This window comes from Papaver somniferum, unplaced genomic scaffold (genome assembly GCF_003573695.1).
Source record: "Papaver somniferum cultivar HN1 unplaced genomic scaffold, ASM357369v1 unplaced-scaffold_132, whole genome shotgun sequence".
Lineage (NCBI taxonomy): Eukaryota > Viridiplantae > Streptophyta > Magnoliopsida > Ranunculales > Papaveraceae > Papaver > Papaver somniferum.
In genome coordinates this window covers 334,449-355,914 of record NW_020622381.1, presented here as the reverse complement: position 1 = coordinate 355,914, position 21,466 = coordinate 334,449, and the positions used below count along the sequence as shown (strand labels likewise).

Genomic DNA, 21,466 nt, shown 5'->3' with positions numbered 1-21,466 from the left:
GAAAACAGTTCAATTTCATACTCAGCTAAATATCATCCACTGTTGAGCGTTAGTCCGACGCTTAGGATTAGTCCTATGGGCTAGATATTTAACTGCTAGATTGGCCATCCACGTCAGATAGGTCAACCTCCTAACCCCTATGGGATGGCCAATCTAGAAGCGGAACGCCTAACAATTCGGCGTTAAACGCCGAACAGTAGAGAATTTGGGGAACGCCGAACCAAGCGACGTTTGACCATAGTCAGATAAGTTGACGCGCCGCTCTGTTCGGCGTTGAAAAGACTCGATACATTCAGAGAAAACTCGACCTTTCCTCCATTTACAGTTCTTCTCAAAAATGTTCATTTTCTCTCCCAAAATTTTTTCTCAGAGATCTGGAGTTCTAGAAGTTGTTTTACAAATTCCTTCCGTGGGTTTGTGCTTCATTGGATTTGTGATCGATTGAAGGTGGTTTGGCGTGATTCCATCCACGAAATCATCTGAGGTAAGAAATTTAAGTTTTAGGTTGAATTTTTAGGGTTTTTGATTTTTGATACGATTTCATTCAAATTGATGATTGATACTTGGTATTTAGATGATGTAGATGATATGTGTATGATTTAAATTGATTATTTGTGATGATTTTCATTTTTTGGGGATTTAATTTGATTATGTGTGATGAACAAAAAATGGTTTTTTTTGTGATAAAAATGAACTAATTTGTATGATTAGTTTGTTTGTAGGTAAATTTATATGATTATGAATGATAATGATAATTTGTATGATTAAAATGAATGATAATGATGATTTAGTTTGTACGGATGAATTGGTAATGTGATAATTTAGTTTGTATGGATGAAAATGAATGATAATGATATTTTTTTTTCATCTTTGTTATTGATTGTAGTATGAATATGGATGAATTGCTAGACCGGTTGGATATAGTTTCGTCAAAGAATTGTGATAGACATGTACGTCAAGATGTTATGAAAGACTCTTGCAGTGTGAGCTTTAGAGGTAGTTTGAAAGATGTTGAAAAGTATTATAAAATTGTAGTGCAAGATAATCTGGTAGCACAACGATTTTGTGATAATTGTGGATTTTCCTCTGTTTTTTAGTTTGATTTTTCCAATGGGGATAGAGGCTTAGTTGAAGCCATAGCTGAGATATGGTGAAAAAGTACTAGGAGCTTTCATTTTCGGGAGTTTGAAATTGGCCTCCTTCCTTTAGATTGGTACATGTTAACGGGAATTCCCACTGGTGACCCTAGTAAATGACCAGTAGTTATGCCGCAGTTGGGTAGTGATCTAACATATCCTGCTTTGGATGATTTGTATTTTTCGGATATCAAAACTTATGGTCCATGGGACTCTAAGACTAATACATTTTCCTTAATTGTCTTGAAAAAATACATTGAAAGTAGAGAAGGCCAGAATAATATTGAATGTGCAGTGACATTGACACGAGCATTCTTTATGTGGTGTTTTGGTCATTTTCTTCTAGCGCATTCTACTGGAAAAGTAGATAAACGTTGGGTTCTGTTATTGGCTGATTTAGATAGAGTTGGGGAGTATGATTGGGGTCTAGCTTCATTAGGTAATACCTATAAATATCTCGACCATTGGTCAACCAAGGGTACGAATTTAGTTGGCATGGTTGTGGTACTTGATTATTTGTACTATTACTACTTTCGCAACATGCAACCCTTCCTTTGTCAGTCACCTCAAGGACATTTTGATGTTTTCCCAAAGATTAGTCTCTTCAAGAAGGAAAGGATTGTATCAAGGAAGAGAGGACATAAAGGAGGCCAAAAGGATACCATGAAATACTCAGTGAAAAGCGCAAGAATACAGATTGATACTAGAACAAGGGAAACATGTATTTGGAAACTATGGGAAGAGATTCGGTATGTTGTGGGAGACCAATATGAGTATGCACTAGAAGTATCCAAAAAGAGAATTCTGTTTTTTCACTTTGAAAGTGGCACAAGAGTTATTTGTTACTTGGGGGAGAGATTTCAAAGGCAGATTACAGGTGAGATTGTAGTCCCGGCAAATCCTCCAAATTTGGAAGCAATTGAAGACAGAGGTATTGTAGTAGAGGTCAACGAATATTATACAATCACCGAGGATCAATATAACACTTGGTGGATCAAGAAGAGTGTTGGAGCTTATGTTACTGATTCATACCATGCACAGAATGTTGATGAGATAGCAGTTGGTATCTCAGCTATTCCTCGCAGTTTGTTTCTTAGTCATCCTCCTCCTAATATGATGTCACAGACATATACCTATGGCACAGAGAATGAGCCCCCATCACAACTGCCGGAGATAGATTGGAGTTTACCATTTACTGATGAAGATGGCATAGAACATCTAGTACCAGTTCCAAGGGTTCCTTGTCCGTTTAACTTTCGAGATATGAATTTGACAATGGTAAGTACATTTACATTTTGTACTCATTTTCATTTTAAGTTTCTTGAATATTTGATTAAAATTATCTGATTTATATACTTGTAGGATGATTGCATTAGGTTTATGGAAAACTCATTTTCATTCCAGCTTGGAGCTCGTCAAGTCGCACGGGACGAATCATATAAAAGGGATACAACTTCATGTTCCTCATCCGGCAGATCGACATCGTCTTCAGTACCATCTGTCCAATCCCAGCCTCCAAACAATCCACATGGAGCTAATACATCACAAGACCTCACATTAGGTGGTTCATATGAATGGGCTACAGGTCAAGAATTTTACACTCCTAGGGTCGAAGCTGGAGCTACTACATCACAATATCAACAAGGAGGAAATGAATTTACTGCGTTGTTGACGGAAAGCGAGCCTAATATTGTTTATGATACTCAGTTCGCCCCACAATAATCCTATAATTTCCTTGACCTGAATTAGATTACTTGTCGTAGTGTTTATGAAACCATATGGAGTGTTATACGTTTTAAGTGATTTTTATTTTATGGAGTGTTATTTGTGTTTATATGGAGTGTTATGATTTTATGGAGTGTTATTTGTGTTTCTATGGAGTGTTATAATTTTTAAGTGATATTTTTTTTGTGGAGTGTTATATATTATGTTTTCGTTGTGTTAGGTACATTATGCGGGGAGCTTTGAGAAGAATTTTGAAAAGTCGTCGGGATGATGAAGATGATATTGAGACGAATGTTGTAGCAGTGGCTACACTTTTGGAGACGCAGAGGAGGCATGTAATACGTCAACCCGTCCCGAATGAAGTCAAGACACGTCAGAGGGTGCACAGAAAACGTGTAGATGCGGATGCTCGTATGATGCATCGGTACTTCAACTTCAATTGTACGTATAGCCCAAAGAAGTTCAAAGGTCGGTTTGCTTTGCCTCGTCCACTTTTTCTGAGAATTTTAGAGCAAGTTTGTGAATTTGACCATGATTTTCGCCAACAAACGGATGCTTGCGGTATTCCTGGTCATTCTCCATATATGAAAATGGTTGCCGTCATGAAACATTTTGCCAAAGGCATTGCACCGGATTCCTTGGATGATTACACACAAATGGGAGCCACCACTATCTACCATTATGTTATGAAGTTTATGGATGCAATTATTTGGATTTATAATAGTCGATATATGCGTCAACCTACCGCTCAAAATACGGAAAGGATTTTAGCAGAAAATGAATCTCGGGGATTTCCTGGTATGCTTGGTAGTGTCGATTGTTTTCACTGGGCATGGAGAGCATGTCCAATGGATCAAGCAGGTTCCCACAGCGGCTATAAGCCATATCCCTCGGTTGTTTTGCAAACGGTAGATACATATGATAGATGGATCTGGCATTCCTATTTTGGGTTGGGTGGGCAGAACAATGATCTTAATGTCTTGCATGCTTCGGGTTTGTTCGATAGACAACTTCTTGGTGTAGCACCTCCTTGTCATTATCAAATAAATGGAAAGAATTACGACCAGGGGTACTACCTAGGAGATGGTGCATATCCCATGTATGGTTGCATCGTGCAAGGAGACAAACCCGCCTCAAACATTAGAGAAGGTCTTTTCAATCAATATCAAGAAGCTAAAAGGAAGGACATAGAACGTGCATTTGGTGGTTTAAAAGGTAAGTTTGGCATTATATTGAAACCTTGTCGTTATTATAAAAAATATGACATGAAGGCAATTATGAGGGGGTGCTTGATAATGCACAACATGTGTGTTGAGGTGGAATATCGCAATGCGGATTGGGGGAGGATCACGGGAGATGAACCTCAACCTCCAATTCAAGGAAATGTAAGGCTACCTCCTCATATATGTACAACCCTGCGATTTGGGCACAACTTCGCTTGGAACTCACTACACACATATGGAACCGACACGGAGAAGGTCTGAGAGATGGTGATATTCCAAACATGCATATTGATGATGCCTTTCCGGAAGTTCATGAGGGTACAACCGACGTGGACACCGATGAAGATCAATATGACCCTCAAGAAGATGGTGCATTTTATGAGAATGGAGAGTAACCATAATACTCCTTTATTTTAATCAAACACGCTTTCATTAATAAGTAGACATTTTAATTAGTTCTTCTAATACTACATAATACTCTTTTTATCACTTAAGTACGTTTACAATTACATTACATATTTAACTAGAACTTCATATGCATACTTCTTCATAATACTTCTTCATGCGTATGCTTCATAACCAAGTATCTCCAAAACGGTGTTATGAATAAACGAAATTCCATGATCCGTTTCATATAAAGTCCTAGCATCCTCACGATTACCATTTGATGCCCTTAATGAAATGACAAAAATCTTGCAATAACGCTTGATGCTTGATAACCGACATTGCAACACTTTTTTGCATCTTCCATTAGCATTACCATTGATTCTCACAAATTCTTCAACAACTTGTTCCCAAAAAGAGTTGGTTGTTAATTGAGTGTTGTTAACTTTGCAATAACTTCTAAACAAGTCATTGTCTTCGTCGATGGAAAATGCGGCCATGCTTGATTTTTGAATTGAGAATTATGTGATAGGAGAATTCAGAATTGGGGTGGGGATTTTGAGTTTTATGTGATAGGTTTATATAGAGATAGGAAATGGTCTGAGTTTGAGCTGAAAATGTAGCCGTTTGAGGAAACTCCGAACCAAACGACGTTCCAACACCGAACCGAACGGCGCTAGCAAGTCTCGGCCATCCGATCAAGGTGACCGTTGCATTCTCAACGACTCAGATTTTGTAGCCGTTTGAAACCTCAACAGCTATATTTTCAGGCTTCCCTATAAATTGAGGACTACTTCTCCTTCATCCCTCACACCAAAATCAATTGATTATCTTCGTCATTGATTTTCTTCTTCTTTACATAATTTTGTTCATAGAAAACTATGACACACTTTAGTACAATAGAAGAAGAGGCACTAATTTATGGTTGAGTCATAGCAAGCAACGATCTGATTCATGGAAAAGATCAAAAAGGTGCAATATTTTGGGGAAAGATAATGGAAGAATACAATAAAAGAAAATGTCCCAATGGTGTCGAAAGAGATAGAAAGGCATTACGAACAAAGTGTAACACATTGAGAGCCGAAGTGAAAAAATATATTTCATATATTAGACCCTACTTCCGAAGTAGACCTACGGGGATGACCGAAGAGGATTATGTAAGTACCTCAAATTTTTTTTAATGTTTTCTTTCTTCCATCTTGATCTCTTTCTTTCTTTCTCTAAATTTTTCTTTTCATTTCTTCCCCAGTATCGTCGTGGAAGAGAGAATTATGTAGCAGCGACTAAAAAACAATGGACGCACGAATCGATTTTTCAGATCCTGAAGACTTATCAACCAGATTACAATCCAGCGGTGAATAATGATGATGGAGCCGGTACTTCTACTCAACCTAGTCAACATACTCAAGCTACTGAAGAAAATGAAGTTGATAATTTGGATGAAGAATTTCAAAATATGGCAAGGTTTGGTAGCTCTTCATCTACTCATAATTCTGAAACCTCGGACATATCAAAGAGAATGCGTTATTTTGAACAAACAGATGAAGTTAGAAGTGAAGGGAGAGATCAAGCAAAGAAAATGGCTCGTGAGGCTAAAGCATCGCATAAATCAGATGAAAAATTGGATAAACTCATCGAACTTCTTGAAAACGCACAAACACAAAGAATGACAAAATATGAAACAGAGGAAGAGTATCTGAAGAAGGACATGGAAAACTCTTCAATTTTGGCACAAACTCAGCAAAGAGAATCAGACATGAAGATCCTACGTCAACCCTTGGATGAATTACAAGAATGGGAGAAACCCGTCTACAAAATATGGAAGAACGAGATTTTAGCCCGTCATGGATTACCACTTATCCCCTAAATTAAAATGATATATTAGTAATAATTTAAGTTATTTAGAAGTAGGATTTCAATTTCAATGTACTTTTTTTTTTATGTTTTAAGTTATTTAGAAGTAGGATTTCAATTTCAATGTATTTTTTTTGTGTTCTAAGTTGTAGAAGTTCAATTTCAATATATCTTTTTATGTTCTAAGTTATTTTAATTTTAATATTTTTTTCAATTTCTTCGAAAAACATTGTAACCGTTTTGCAATGTAATTAAAAATTTCCCTTTACTTTGATAAATTCTCAAATTTGAAACAAGCAACCATTGGAACAAATTGGAAAATCATTTGGAAATTCTCATAATTTAGAAAATGGAATTCTGTAAAAAAATAGCCGTTGGAGGAAAAACAGTCAAGCGCCGCATGGTGCGATGTTGAAATAGGACGCCGAACGGTTCGGTAGAGATTCCAGGGAATATTCGCGAAACGCCGAACAGTTCAACGTTTAGACCACTTTTTGAGCGCCGAACGGTTCAGCGTTTCAATCTCGCTGATAGTTGGACTGCGAGCACCTGGTAGGAGAGAGAACTATCAACTATCACTGTTAACTTTTTTCCAACACTTATTTTTTAATTTGCAACACTTTTTGGCCAATCTAGTAATTCAATCTAGCCCATAGGACTTAGCGTTAAGTACAAACAAGTAACATATTCCTGACTCTCTCAATAGACATTCAGGGTACCAGGCGAAAATTATTTTAGTTTTAATTTTAATGAAACTTAACTACCTACAAGTCGTTGTAATAGTGATTAATTTATTATGGTTGGAGATGTGAACAAATGTGAGTTGTAAAAGACATATAGCATGTGGACAATCTCTCTTTATTTATAGGACCCAAGTTTACACCTTCATTATCAACTTCTCTTGTCTTCAACAAGAAACGAAGAAAAAGATGAAGCAATATTTTCTCGATTAACTTTCTATGCACATGCAAACTTCATCTTTACACCAGTTTATTATAGTTTGCACTTAGCAAAAAATTATCATGATAATCATGTGACAACTAGTAAAGAAACAAAAATATAAATGGTTACAAGATACTATCTCCATTCCAAAAAGATAGGTTTATTCCATGTGCAAATTATATACGGAACGAAGGGAATATATTTAACTACTTATACTCAGGCTTAAGAACCGCATGCTCCAAATTTTCTCGAGTAATTTCAATTCTAATTGAGATCCATCTTCGGACCATATGCTTTTCTAAGTCGTTGAATGATGATACCAGCCTCACAATGAGTAAACTACAAGCCGAGAAACACGTAACAACACAAAAACAAAAAAGAAGAAGAGATGTTTGGGACTAGGTGCTTAAGAGATGCCTGGACCCTGCCATATCTAAAGTATTTACCCCTTCTTTATGTCTTTTCCTCTGATCTTCATCCCTCTCGCCGGCCACACCCATTAGGTCTGTTCTATCCAACTCCAACCCCACTAATCTCCAACTTTAAACGTACACCTCTTCTGTGTCTCAATAATGTTCTCACTAAAACCAGTTCCTATAAATTATAATGTTGGGGATTTCATAGACACTTTGAGACTATTGATAGCTACTTATCAACTTATGTCTTTAGTTGAAAATTATGCATACCAAAGATGTCAGACAATGTGAGTTGATATCATAGTATCCAAGAACTACTGATAGTCGATGTATTCCATGAAACTTCCTCGACTTATTGAAGCTTTCTACAAACCATTTTGATTCCTGAGTGGGCATATAACTTCCTCTGCAACCTGCGTAGTGTGGTGCGCCTGACGGAGCTTCCAAAAGTAGGAACTGGAAACCCAACTAAGGTTGGCAGTTTGGCACATGATATTAAAAAATAGAATACCAGGAATAAACAGATCATCCTACAGTGGTACTTAACTAACCCTCCCTATTTATCTTTTTGTGCATACTGTAGAGGAATACAAAGTATCAAATAATTCCACAGTTTTTGGTACGGATTCTCACAAAAATGCATAATGTATGCACCTAATCTCATGTGAGAATATACTACTAGTACTCTGCTTTGCATAAAGCAACGGGCTTTGAGCTGTTTGTATTTGTTTGCTTTCAATCAACTCCAGATAACCAAAAATCATGATTCCATCCTTGATTATTTTTCATTTGATCAATGAACTTAAATATATAGCCTGTTATGGGTAATGAGATTACAAGAACTTGTTCTTATGTGTTGAATTTAATTATTGATTCCAAAATCTAACAGCCCTACTATTGAATTTATAGCTAGCTACCAAGTCGTCTTACTTACATAGGTCGTGCAGTGGATCATCCAAGCCACAAATTAAGGAGATCATTCATTCTTCTGCTACTTAATAATTGCATTCCGCTGTTTAACTTCTTTTAAACCTATTCGATAAGTTTGATAATCCATGTTCTAATTAATCATTGATTTTGTTGACATATTAACACTCTAACGAAAGAAAAATTAATATTCCTGATAACAAATTAAAAAAGAAAATTTGATTACCGGGAATCTATTTGCGCCTAATAACAAAGAAAATATTGCTTAAATTTGGATTCTTACTTGGGCGAGAACCGAACACAGGGTACAAAAAAGTGGGAACTCCTAGGATTCATATTCTGCATTCGTTATGATTCCAATTTTGAACGAGTTTTTTTTGTTTAACGTGAAGTTATCTATTTAATGCCTTGTTTTTGGCTCTTTGCATTTGCAAGATTACTACTAGAATTATCAAATTTCACTTGTAATTGGTACTAATTAAGTGGATCAAGTGATTAGAATTGTTTTGCTTTATATGGATTTCGTAATTCGCTAGCTCTCTTTATTTTCAAGATCACTACCGCATGGATTTAGTGTTGAATTGTTTTTTTGTGTAAATTTAGTAATGTCATAGAATTTGGTAATCTCTTGAAACAACTTGTACATCATACCTGAGTTTTCTCTTAAAATTGGCAGCAGATGGATCACTTTGTTCACCCCGTTTTCCCACAACTCCAATAATGTCTTAGAATTTGGTAACCTCTTGAAACAGCCCGTACATCATGTACGTGGGTTTTCTGCCGATCACTGTGGTCACCCCGCTTTCCCACAACTCCAAATCTCTTAAATACTCGTTAACATGAAGTTTCGGTCACCTACATTGTTTCCATAAAAATGGAGCCAGCGAACAACTGATATTACATTGACTAATAATTAGAGCTTGATTGAAAGAGTTGTGGTGTAGGACCCAGGAATTGTGATTCCCCGTATAACACGTAATTATTCGCATCCATCTTCATTCTTCTGTTAAAAAGCAAACATCTTCTGATTTTCTCAGTAAAAAAACTCTTTTTCTAGTAATGGCCATGGGTTCTTCTCCTTCATCATCTTCTTCTACCATTCTTACTACTATTAGTAGTAACAACACAAAAGATGAAAACTTTTTTATTTTGCATATGTTTTCTTCTCTCTCTACTAGACTTTTCAACAACAACACGAACACCAACTAGTTACAAACCTTTACAGCTTATTATTAAATCTCTCCTCCTCCTATAAACTCATTTTCAGTATTATTATTAACATTATCGTATACTACTAACATTTCTCTTACGCAAATTCCTCATCTTACAATTCCTATTTGTTGACTTCTTCTTCATTCATGATGGGTCAATGTTTTTTTTCTCAATTATGAAGAATTGGAGAAAATTTTGAACAACAAGAAGAAAAGATTTGATCATATGCTCTTTTAAGGGTTAGTAAGGATTTCTCAATCATATAAGATTAGTGGGTTTCTGTTCCTTTGATCAGTTGTGTTGGATTGGTTTTGAGAATTGGAAATTGATCTTTAGTTAGTTAATTGGTGGAGAATGATGAATTTTGGTTGTTTTTATTGATGGAGAATTTTGTTGAGTGATGTTTTTGCTTGCTTGAATAATCATTTATACAGTTAATCTGCTTCTCAATGCTTTAAATTTAAGAAATGAATGATTATTGGATAATGAAAACTTGGAATGTAAGTATTTGTTGAAATTTTTGTTGCTAAATTGTGTGATCTTGTCACTGAATTTTGGTGGTTCATCAAATTTCCAATTTCCTCGTTTGGAAAAGATTCATGATCAATAAAGTCAAATTTATCACATTTCTCCATCAATTTTTTGGTTTTTCTTATCACATTTCAGTTTTTACATGCTCTGATTATGGTTCTTCTTTTTTGATCCTAAATGTGTTTGATGAATTGTCTCCGAGATAAGCAGTATTTGTAGTCAAAATGTTTGCTGACTTGAACTCTCTATCATTTGATTAACAGGTACCAAGCAGTGATCTTAAATTTTAAGATAGAAAATAAGCAATAGTTTTTGGGGTTACATTGGGATTACAGGATAGCAGCAGCACGAGTTAGATGAGTTAAATGATTTGGAAGAAAAGATCTGACTAAATGAGAGGGGGCTTATTGCACCTCTTCGACTTTCATCATTCCAGCACTTCACGGAAGTTACAGAGACAAAAAGTGAATACAGATGGTAAGCGTTCAGTATATGATTCGATATTAGGACTCAAAACCTTGCCCGGTGTTTATTGTCTGTTTTTTATGAACGACCTTAACATTTTTCCATTGTCATACATTTCTCCTCCTTGATTGAAGAACCATCTCTCTGACTGAAACATTTGAAGCCTAAATCATAGCTAGAAATGCGAAACATTCTGCTGCCATCCAAATTTGTAGGTTGAGATTATTGATCCGTTTTTGTTAACAAAAACAAATGCGAGAATAAGCTTGTGCTAGAGTTGGGTAATCATTGTTTGGTTCGTTGAATTGCAGGGTTGGAAGCTCCTCGAAATAGCTTGGAGTTGTCAATTGAAGAAGCATCACAATGCTACAGTTGTTTTGGCGAGAACAAACCCGTAAGTTAGTCTATTGATCATATCTTTATGTTTATCATCTGCATGTATCAAAATTTTATCTCATGATTTCATGGCACCTTCCTTCTATGAATTCTGGTCTTGCCTACGTGTTTTATTGTCTGAGGAAACCTTGATATCTCAACTTTTTCCATCTTCTTTTAAAATGGTAATCTACATAATCTTATTTGTGTCTTATTTGCTTTGAACCTCCAGTATGCATTCCATGCCATAACAAACTCCTCTAAACACACCTCATCTACAATTGATGAAGATCCAGTAAGGGAGATGCTCCAGGAGGAGATGTCCAAAGAGCTAAACACCAAACGCAACGTTCCAAACGTTGTGGCTCGTTTGATGGGTATGGATACAATACCAACTGAAACAAAATCAGCAACCAGTATACAGGAGAAGAAAGCTGAGATTATAGCGCCAAATTTACCAAGAAAGGAGCCTAATGGTTCAATTCGCCATAGTCCTCTTGGCTTAAAATCATCCAAGGCAGAGCACAGTGTACATTATCCAAGTCCAGAGCGGGATTCTCGAAAGTCCAGAAGAGGCAGAAAGTCAAAAAAGCCCCAGCCTAGAGAACATCCTCAAGAGGAGGAACTACAGAAATTCAAAAAAGATTTTGAAGCATGGCAAGCGGCAAGGGTATGGGAAAATACAAAGATTGTTGATCTTGGTAACATTCCTAGACGATGGCTTGCCCAAGAACACCTCAACAAGGAAAAGATGGCTCTCTATGCAGATATTAATCGAACTAAAGCAAATGATCAGAAACCTAAAGAAATCAAAGCTCAGAAGTTGAAGCCAGATCTTAAATCACTGTCACAACAGGAAAGTTTTTCACGATCTGGTAGGAAGGACATGTTTCAAGATATCCAAAATGAATGTTTTATGAAAACAAGCCCAAAGGAGGACACTGTTTCACAGTCTGGTAGGAAGGATCTGTTTGAGGCATACCAAAATGAATGGTTCACTTCGAGAAGCGGAAGTACTGAATTTGAGCAAGTCGCCTTAATGAATGAGGCTGACAAACAAGAAAAGTCCGACATACCTACGAGAATAGTTATCTTGAAACCAGGCCATGATAGGGTTGCAGCGAGTGAAGATTCTTGGACTGGTTCATCTGAAATTGTGGAAGAGGAAGGCAGTATTAAAGATTTTCTTGAGGAGGTAAAAGAGAGACTGAGATTTGAAATGCAAGGGAAGAGTACAAAAAGGGACAATGCTAGAGGTGGTGGGATTGAAACACCTTTCAGTGAAAAGCCATCCAACCCAAGACAAATTGCTCGTCAGATTGCGAAGCAAGTGAGAGAAAGTGTTACAAGAGACATGGGAGTGAACTTACTACGATCTGAATCGTTCAGATCGTATGCAAGTGAAATTCAGGTAAGTGAACCAGATTCACCAGATTTCAACAGCAGAGAAACTGCAAAATTCTTGTCAGAGAGGCTGAGGAATGTCCTAAAGTCAGATCCAGTTGGGGACATGTCGCCTGTGGTCGGTGGAAGCTCAAGAGCTTCCCCCTTGGTTGATTATGATGAGAGAAGACCGAGACCCACAGGTAACATTTTGAAGACAGTTAACCGGGGGAACTACTGGGAACATGTCAAAGATGAGCTTGAAATGCAAAGCAGGTCTTTCAGATATGGGAATGACTATGACGACGGACTTCACATGGGAGAAAACTCTCCTAGGAACCTGGTCAGGTCTATGTCAGCCCCATCAGGATCTTCATTCGGAAAGCTTCTCTTGGAGGATAGACAGATTTTAACAGGGGCTCACATTAGGAGGAAGCACGAAATTAATGGAAATTTTTCAGCTGAAGTGAGTAAAACCAGGAAAGAGAAGCTTAGTTTCAGAGGGAAGGTTTCAAGTTTAAGACATAGTTTAAGTTTTAAAGGCAGACTGTTTGGCCGAAAGATGCAATCTGTGGAAGATATGGAGAGCGTGGATTCTAATTCTGTGAAGGATGATAGCATGTGTGGATCAAGTTCTCTGATGAACCTTGAAAATGTTCTGGTAAGGCTTATAAGTCATTCTTTATCTAGTTATTACCAGTATTATTTTCTATCTCAGTACAGGGGATTTAATCAAGATTGTCACGTGATCCACCTTTAATACATTTGTTGTTTTTGTTTGGGTTCTAGGATAATTCAACTGAGGTACCTCCGAGTCCAGCTTCATTTTGTAGCACTCTTCGCGATGATTACTATAGGAATAAGTGGGACCACTCCAGCCCTGTTTCTACCCTAGATGTCCCTTCAATAGAAGACCCTCATACAGTGTCGGACATTTTCAGAGATATCAGCTCCAACCTTACTGGTAAGAAATATGTTTGTGTTTTCAGATGAAAATTGTTACTGCTGCATTCATAGAGGAAGTGAACACCAGAGATTTTACATGAACAATCTCACCTATCCAATTTATATATTTTGAAGTAAAGAAAATGATACTTTACAAGATATAGTATAACCAGACTGGGTAGTGCTACTGTTCCAATTGCACCCAGTCATTCACTCCCTAAACCAGGCACGCCGTGTCTTGGCCAATTTATTCCTGCTATTGTCCCTCTAATTGGTGTTTTCTTCCTCGACACCAACCATCACCACCACTTACCTCATTACTGTCCCACATTCCACACTCAACCTGGCCACCATTCCACACAACCACCTACCACACGATACACTCAGCAAGTTGTCGGATATATTTATTTACTTCATGGATGGGATTCAGAAAATGGTGCTTGGTTTTTTGTTACTTTCATCCCTCTTTCTCAAGTCCCCAGTAAGCATACATACAGAAGGTGGAACAGATATATCTCCTCTGATACTGATCATAAAGAAAGTTTTTTACTTTTTTTCATCAATGTGGTCATTAGATTTATATAATATACCCATCCCTTGTAAGAATCATGAGTAAGGCATAAGCTATCCGTAGCTTAGTGACACATTGTTCATTTTGCAGAACTCAGAAGGCAGTTGAATAAGCTAGGTGTTGACGGTTCTGAATGCACATCGATTCAAGAACCCCGAGAGCCTGAGATGGTTCATTTAGAAGACCATGCAGAAGTTTACATAAGAGACGTCCTCGTTATTTCTGGTTTATACGATGGATCCTCCCAATGGTCTTTCACAAGATGGGACCCCCTTGCAAAGCCGATCAGCAGTTGGGTCTTTGAGAAGGTAGAAGAATCATATGAAAAAAGAGCTGACGAGACAGATACAACTGAAGATCATACCGGGATGAGTAGGATGGATCACAAGGTATTGTTTGACTTAATTAATGAAGCTTTGTCAACCATACTTGGACCTTCACTAACCATGTCAAAATTTAAGAGGAAACTTATGGGTTCGACAAAAATGCCTCCTCCTCGTGGGAAGAAATTGTTGGATGTTGTTTGGAAGACAGTTTTCATGTATTTATATCCTGACTCTGATGGTTATTATTATTATTACTCACTAGACGGCATGATTGCCCGTGATCTTGGAAGAAACCCTTGGTTGGGTAGTATGGATGAAGATATAGAATTAGTCGGAAGGGAAATGGAGAACTGGATTCTTCGTGAATTGATTGGAGAAACTGTGAAAGATTTGTTGTAGATTAATTAGTAGTATATGTTGTATGTTGGCATTGTATATTAGGAGGGATACATACAGAGTTAGTAGTATATGCCAGGTTATATTGTTGATAGAGGGATTAAACTTTATACAGGTCTTGTAATTTTTTTCTCGCGTTAACCATTTTAACTTCGGAATTAGGATTTGTATCACACTTACTTCATAGGATTTTCTTTGCCGATGATTCTTTTTTATTCACTGTTGCTAATAATATTGTGGAAGCTAGGAATCTGATACATATTTTCACAGTTCATTGAATCCTGTGGGCATATAGTTCATTTTCAAAACTCTGATATTTACTTTCCCAGTTTGGTTGCCCAAAACAAACATTGTAAAATTTCTGCTGGAATTCTCAAGGAGGACTTTACAAATACTGCCTGTATAGGGGAGTGGCGACGTCCCAAGCAGCGTGCCGTTTCAATTTGGTGTCGAGTAAAACAACGCGCCGTATTTAAGAGTCTGCTTGATCGCAGTTGTGGGCCCACAGACGACCGTCGTCATTGTCCTTTGACTGAGCTCAAACAAGTCCAAAAACCAGTGCCACCACAATACATATAGGAGGTCATGTATTTGTATAAACACCTTACCTTTACTAACGGAATATTAGAACAAACCTGACGCAAGGCCAAAAGGGTGAACCGGTTAAGGGTTTTCCAAATCGTCTCCTCAGCTATCGGCTACTGTTAAATCGGACGAAGATCTCAGTCAAATCACCCTTAGTATTCACTCTTTCAGTCTTTCTCCCTCTCTAATTCCCTGCGGTGTATCTTTTACTGACATCCTTAAATTCGTTTCTGGGCACGAGACTAAAATACTGAGATTTGAGTATATAAGGTTCGGTTGAGTTTCAGCTGAACTTGGAATATAATTTCGGTAAGTACCCATGTTGATTTTCACTTGAAATTGTTGTACGTTGAATCTAATAAGATGCTGCATTTTTTGGGAACTTTTTCTCTAGGATTGTACTGTTATGTTAATTTGAAATTTTTTTAATTACTGTGCGTGAATCAAAATTCGGAAATCGTAGTCAAACTCGGCCGAGTTCCTTGCGAGTAATGGTGAAACGTCCGTCCAAGTTTTTTAGTTGAGGATATATTTGTAAATTCAACAGTTTTGTAATGAAAAACCCTATATCGTCTTTATCCCCAAATTTTGTTCTACTGTTCTTCCCATTTTCACGCTGCTGCTGTCGAGTGTTTTGATCAATTCTACTTCACTAATTCCTCTAATATACCAATCCGTTTTTTTCCTGTTCCTCGAAAGGTGAGTGATTTTTTCTCTTCTTTTCCTCCATCTTCTTCTTCTTTCTGTTGAAGGAATTCGCTTATAGATTTGATTTATTATGTTGGCTAGTTAATTTCTTAGATTTGTTTCCAACATTCTGAATGATGGGTTGTTTTCGTTTTCGATCTTGAATAACGAATTTTTCTTGAATTCTGTGGTTTTTATGCATAATAAATAGGTTAATTTTGAGAGTAATGATATTCAGAATCTGAGGGTAGACTTCGTTGCTACTATGCAAATTTGAACTTTCAAGTGGTGACTGTTTTCTAACCACTGTGAAAAATGTGGGTTTGATATTCACTGTGATCACCATGTGGTTTGCAATTGAATGATTTAGTTTGTTTTAATTTTGTCTTACTTTTGATATTCTAGCCTAATGCAGTAATTTGCTCATCTTATGTCTGATATGTTGGCGAATGAAATTTTATTACTGAGACCTATGAACGATTAGCAGTGAATTGCTGGTGGTGCTGATACTTTGTAATCTCTATCTTTTCTAAAAAGCCAAATTGGATTAGTTGTTTCTTATGAGCTGTTTTCCTCGTCAATCGCAATTGTTATAGTGAATCAAATTGTATACTAGGATTGAGTTGGTAACCAGATTATATACCGGAGTCCAGGAACTCGATGAGAATAGTATGGCGTCTTCTTCTGGGGAGTCCAAATGAGAAATGTGGCCTCCTACTATTCGTTATCCACATGAGTCAATGATGGAGAAAATTGGTGATGAATTGAATGATAGTGGTAGTTTACTGTTTAAGACGTTACTAGTTACTGCTAGCTATGATTTTCTTTATTTTTCCTTTGTGTTTGCATTTAACTTGTTTATTAGGAATGATGTTTTTTTAATGTCAAATGGGCAGCTTCCTTTGAGGAACTCGCCCTGCTTCTCTCCTTGGGCCTAGCTGAGGAAGATCTGAGGAACAAGTTCAACTACTTTAATTGAACCCTAAAACCCTTTTGGAATTTTTGACATGATAGTTCTGTACCAAATACTCATTATTAGTCCGGCTTAGTGAGAGATTTTGAGGATATAGTTGGAGTTGAAGAGAGCCACCCAAGGACATTAGTGGTTGTTCTTGTTTACGGGATTTTTGTTTGTTAATACTATTTTCCATCACCTTCAGTTGCCATTAAAAGTCTCTTTCCAGCTTTAGATTGAATTAGTAGCAAAATTTCAGATATCGATCCGACAGAAACGATTAAACTAGAGGGCATAGTTAGAAACTAACTCTTTAAGTTTAGCAGTTACCACCTTCAACTGGTTTCTCGTGGCCTCTTGTGCAGAGTTTATAACGGATGCAGACAGTAATAGATATCCATTGTTCTGATTTATGTTGTTATTGGTGTTCTGCTATATATATATATATATTTCTTTCTTTCTTTTAAATTAGTTTTTTCAGTTTCCCCCTTACTTGCATATCTCATGGTAATTCGTTTGAACTGTGAATAAATATTTGAGACTATGCCTAGTGCATAAATAAGGTTAGTGACTTCAAATCTTTTGAAATTAACCACCCTTCCTTTTCATTAAAGTATTTCAGCCTAAAGTAAACATTATCGAGAAACTTATCCAATTATTTGTTCCCCACTATTTGAATTAGTCACACTCAGATACTAATCTTCCTTACCCTTTTCTTTTGTTGCAGCTTGCTTGAAGCGCTGATAATCAAATGTTATCTTTCTTGCTGTCTATGTGGTAGTGAGAAAGCATTCTGTTATTTCAGGTATGCTTCTCATTTTGGACTCAAATCTAGACGTGTCATAGACTCATAACTCACAGATTTATATGTAGCAGGATAGCATTTCAGGTTCAACGATTAGCTTTTATGAGATTTATTAAATTAATATGCTTTTCCGTCTTACTTAACTATTTCCACCTTTTCATTTTATTATCCTTCATATTTCTACTGGCATATTTCCTTGTTTGTCTTTGTATCGTATTCTCCTGGTCATGGGTGGAATCTTGCACTTTTGCTACTCAAAAAATATAGTGTTGGCAAATGCCTCTTCATCTTTACAGTAAGTGCTAATGTACAACCAAATCTTTTTCAAGTAAGAGATTTGATCCGACAGTTGCAGTAAACCTGTCTAAACGTTGTTGTCGGTAACATTTAACTACTAACGGTAGAAATATTGAATTCATTAAGCCGGTAGGTTAATCTGATGATTAGATAACTAGGATTATCGAGAAAGTCCCTATTTTATATCAAAGTAAGTTGATGAACTCTGCATGTCTTGCTTCAAAGAGAAGTCTGACATCTATTGAGTCACTTCTGTTTGCTTGTACAGAAACACCGACTCAGTTGGGGCCTCTTTATCTAAGCTAGTGAATCCAGATCATTTATGAGAGAATTAAGATACGAATTGGAACTCTGTTTTATCACTTTTAGTCTATAGTGTTATGCATTTTTTATTTTCTTAGGCATCATATTTTGCTTGTCTGCGGAATCTATGTTCTGATTCTTCTGAATTGGTAATACATCTTGATTTCCTTGAGGGTCTGGAAATTTGGATAATTTTTAATAGCTTTCCACTTTCAGGGGTTTGCGTCACCGAGAGAATCCGCGTTCTTTATTTCTGATCAAGAAAAGAAAATATACTGCTTAGGTTATGAATCATAGAATTTGTTCTGTTCCAGTTTCCGTGTTTGACAACAAATTAATTATTTCCTCTATGGTTGTGGGCAGGCCGAACCACTAACTTGCAATGTCCGCTAACAACAGCAACCCTACTAGGAATGTAGTGGGTCCTACTGTTTTGGGGAATGCTGGAGCAGCTTCGTCATCTATGCCTATAAATCAACCTTCTCAGTTTCATCCTCACTCACAATCCCAGGGGCCAAATAGTTGTCATCCTCAGGGCCAAGTTCAGATACCTTATCCGACTCCACAACAAGTTGCTATGTCTCAGGCGCAGGCACAAGCTCAGGCTCAGGCTCATGCCCGTAATGCTCAGGCATATGCCCAATATCATGCCGCTCAAATGCAGGCTCAAGCCCAAAACCAAAGCCCTGGAATGGGTCATGCTGGTGTTTCATCTCCCTCTCTCTCCACTCCTGGTACAGGAAGCATTAAGCGCATTCCTCAGAAACCTCCTGTACGTCCTTCTGGACCCACCACAGCGAACACAGTTAGCCCCTATAGAACTATGGAGCTAACACCAGCTGCACGAAGAAAGAAACGGAAGCTCCCAGAGAAACAGTTGCCGGATAGGGTTGCGGCTCTTCTACCTGAATCTGCACTCTACACCCAGCTGCTTGAGTTTGAGGCTAGAGTTGATGCTGCTCTTGCAAGAAAGAAGATTGACATTCAAGAGTCCTTGAAAAACCCTCCCTGTGTCCAAAGGACCCTAAGGATTTATGTTTTCAACACATTCACGAATCAGATCCGAACAATCCCAGACAAGCTGAACTCTGAACCGCCTACTTGGTCGCTGAAGATAATAGGTAGGATCTTAGAAGATGGGGTAGATCCAGATTCTGCTGCTCTCCAGAAGCAGAGCTCTATGTTTCCGAAGTTCTCCTCCTATTTTAAAAGAGTTGTTATTTCTTTAGACCAAGCGCTCTATCCTGATAATCCTACCATTATGTGGGAGCAGGCTCGATCACCAGTACCTCAAGAGGGCTTTGAGGTTAAAAGGAAAGGGGATAAGGAATTTATCGTGAATATACGATTGGAAATGAATTATTCCCCTGAGAAATTTAAGCTTTCGCCAGCTCTGACTGAGGTTCTTGGGATTGAGGTCGAGACCCGCCCTAGAATCATAGCGGCGATTTGGCATTACGTTAAAGCCAGGAAATTGCAGAACCCTAATGACCCATCTATATTTGCATGTGACCCTGCTCTCCGGAAAGTATTTGGTGAAGAGAAGATGAAATTTGCTATGGTTTCACAGAAAATCTCGCAGCACTTGACCCCTCCTCAGCCTGTACATTTGGAACATAAAATCAAGCTTTCAGGGAATAATCCTTCAGGGAGTGCTTGCTATGATGTCCTAGTTGATGTCCCCCTCCCTCTGCAAAAGGAGATGTCAGCTTTCTTGGCAAATACAGAGAAGCATAAGGAGATTGATGCCTGTGACGAAGCGATCTGTGCAGCTATTAAGAAAATTCATGAGCACCGAAGAAGACGAGCCTTCTTTCTGGGGTTCAGTCAGTCTCCGGTGGAGTTCATTAATGCCCTGATTGCTTCTCAAAGCAGGGATTTGAAGCTTGTTGCTGGGGAAGCTAGCCGTAATGCTGAAAAAGAACGACGTGCAGACTTTTACAACCAAGCATGGTATGCTTTATTTTCCCTTTTCTTTCATAATCATCTTTATAATTATTTAAGGTTTATTACATTTAAAACTTTAGGGAACTGTAGCATGTCCTATTCTCAAATTTATGTGATAGAACTCATCCTCTTTCACCAAAACATGTCTGTGACTGTGGTCACTTCTCCAGGGGAACCTGTTGTGTTGGCTTTCGTTGTTTTCCATCTACTTATTTGAAGTGTTCTTTTTGTTTGAACTCTAATAGGGTTGAAGATGCTGTTATTCGTTACCTGAACCGCAAGCCACCAGCAGGCAGTGATGTTCCTGGAAGTACATGAACTAGAAGAAACCTAGAACTGAGTGTATTGTCGGAGAACCTACATTTAAGTTATCAGTGTCAGCTGTGTAAGAGTATATCTTCTTTCTAATCGAGCGTTAATTTTTAGTCTAGTCTGTGTTACAAGTTATATTGCAGTGGCGACTAACAAACCAGAATGTCATCCTTTCGGAAAGAAAAGATTACCCACATTTGACTGTGGGAGTGAAAGTAAATATTGTTCCTATTGTGCGTCTTGTTCGAAACTAGGTTTACCCTGTATTCTGTTCTTTTTATATACTCTCAGTCTCAGTAAAGTTGGGGCAGATTTTCGGCCACGAGGTGTATCATGGAGACAATTTTACGTCATAGTGGCATATCAGGAGATGAAGTGGTTAAACTAGCATTCTAGGATTCCTGTCATCTGGTCATTGTCATGTAGTGAATTCAGGTAAAGATGAAGTGGTTAAACTAGCATTGTGGGAATTCAATAACTATAGATAGACCTGAAAGAAAGTCATGCCAAGTATAATATATATATATATATATATATACACATATATATATACACATATATTTACGACGATGATGAAACCCTTATTGTTTTCTTTCAAAAAAGAAAAAAAAAACTTATTGTTATCCTGTGTAATGGCCGTTAGTTTTGTTAGGTACACCAAAATGCTTCAACTGTAATTCTTTTGCTGTTCTCAAAAAGAATCCAAGAAGGAACTTATTTCGTTTATTTTGCTAGTAGGTTTACTTCATTTCCATTGCTTCAAT

At 37.4% G+C, this 21,466-nt stretch overlaps 4 protein-coding genes across 5 annotated transcripts; all 4 read left to right on the top strand.

The window, feature by feature from the left end:
• The first annotated feature begins 2,336 nt into the window (after window positions 1–2,336).
• LOC113333287 lies at window positions 2,337–2,890 on the top strand. The gene is made up of 2 exons (XM_026579797.1): window positions 2,337–2,414; window positions 2,499–2,890. The coding sequence occupies exons 1-2, from the start codon at window positions 2,400–2,402 to the stop codon at window positions 2,856–2,858; spliced, it is 375 nt and encodes a 124-aa protein (XP_026435582.1). The 5' UTR covers window positions 2,337–2,399; the 3' UTR covers window positions 2,859–2,890.
• Window positions 2,891–3,088: 198 nt separating this feature from the next.
• Window positions 3,089–4,345, top strand: LOC113333185. The gene has a single exon (XM_026579698.1). The coding sequence runs from the start codon at window positions 3,089–3,091 to the stop codon at window positions 4,343–4,345; it is 1,257 nt and encodes a 418-aa protein (XP_026435483.1).
• A 5,285-nt stretch (window positions 4,346–9,630) lies between these two features.
• LOC113332776 lies at window positions 9,631–15,030 on the top strand. Its single transcript, XM_026579291.1, has 6 exons — window positions 9,631–10,058; window positions 10,614–10,827; window positions 11,127–11,209; window positions 11,423–13,234; window positions 13,363–13,537; window positions 14,180–15,030. The coding sequence occupies exons 2-6, from the start codon at window positions 10,743–10,745 to the stop codon at window positions 14,812–14,814; spliced, it is 2,790 nt and encodes a 929-aa protein (XP_026435076.1). The 5' UTR covers window positions 9,631–10,058; window positions 10,614–10,742; the 3' UTR covers window positions 14,815–15,030.
• A 418-nt stretch (window positions 15,031–15,448) lies between these two features.
• On the top strand, window positions 15,449–21,024 carry LOC113333095 (SWI/SNF complex component SNF12 homolog). 2 transcript variants are annotated; one of them, XM_026579585.1, is made up of 4 exons: window positions 15,449–15,705; window positions 17,766–17,843; window positions 18,807–20,396; window positions 20,636–21,024. In XM_026579585.1, the coding sequence occupies exons 3-4, from the start codon at window positions 18,826–18,828 to the stop codon at window positions 20,706–20,708; spliced, it is 1,644 nt and encodes a 547-aa protein (XP_026435370.1). In that variant the 5' UTR covers window positions 15,449–15,705; window positions 17,766–17,843; window positions 18,807–18,825; the 3' UTR covers window positions 20,709–21,024. The 2 variants fall into 2 exon arrangements, with proteins under 2 accessions (XP_026435370.1, XP_026435369.1); XM_026579584.1 differs by lacking the exon at window positions 15,449–15,705 and adding an exon at window positions 15,965–16,095.
• The last annotated feature ends 442 nt before the right edge of the window (window positions 21,025–21,466 follow it).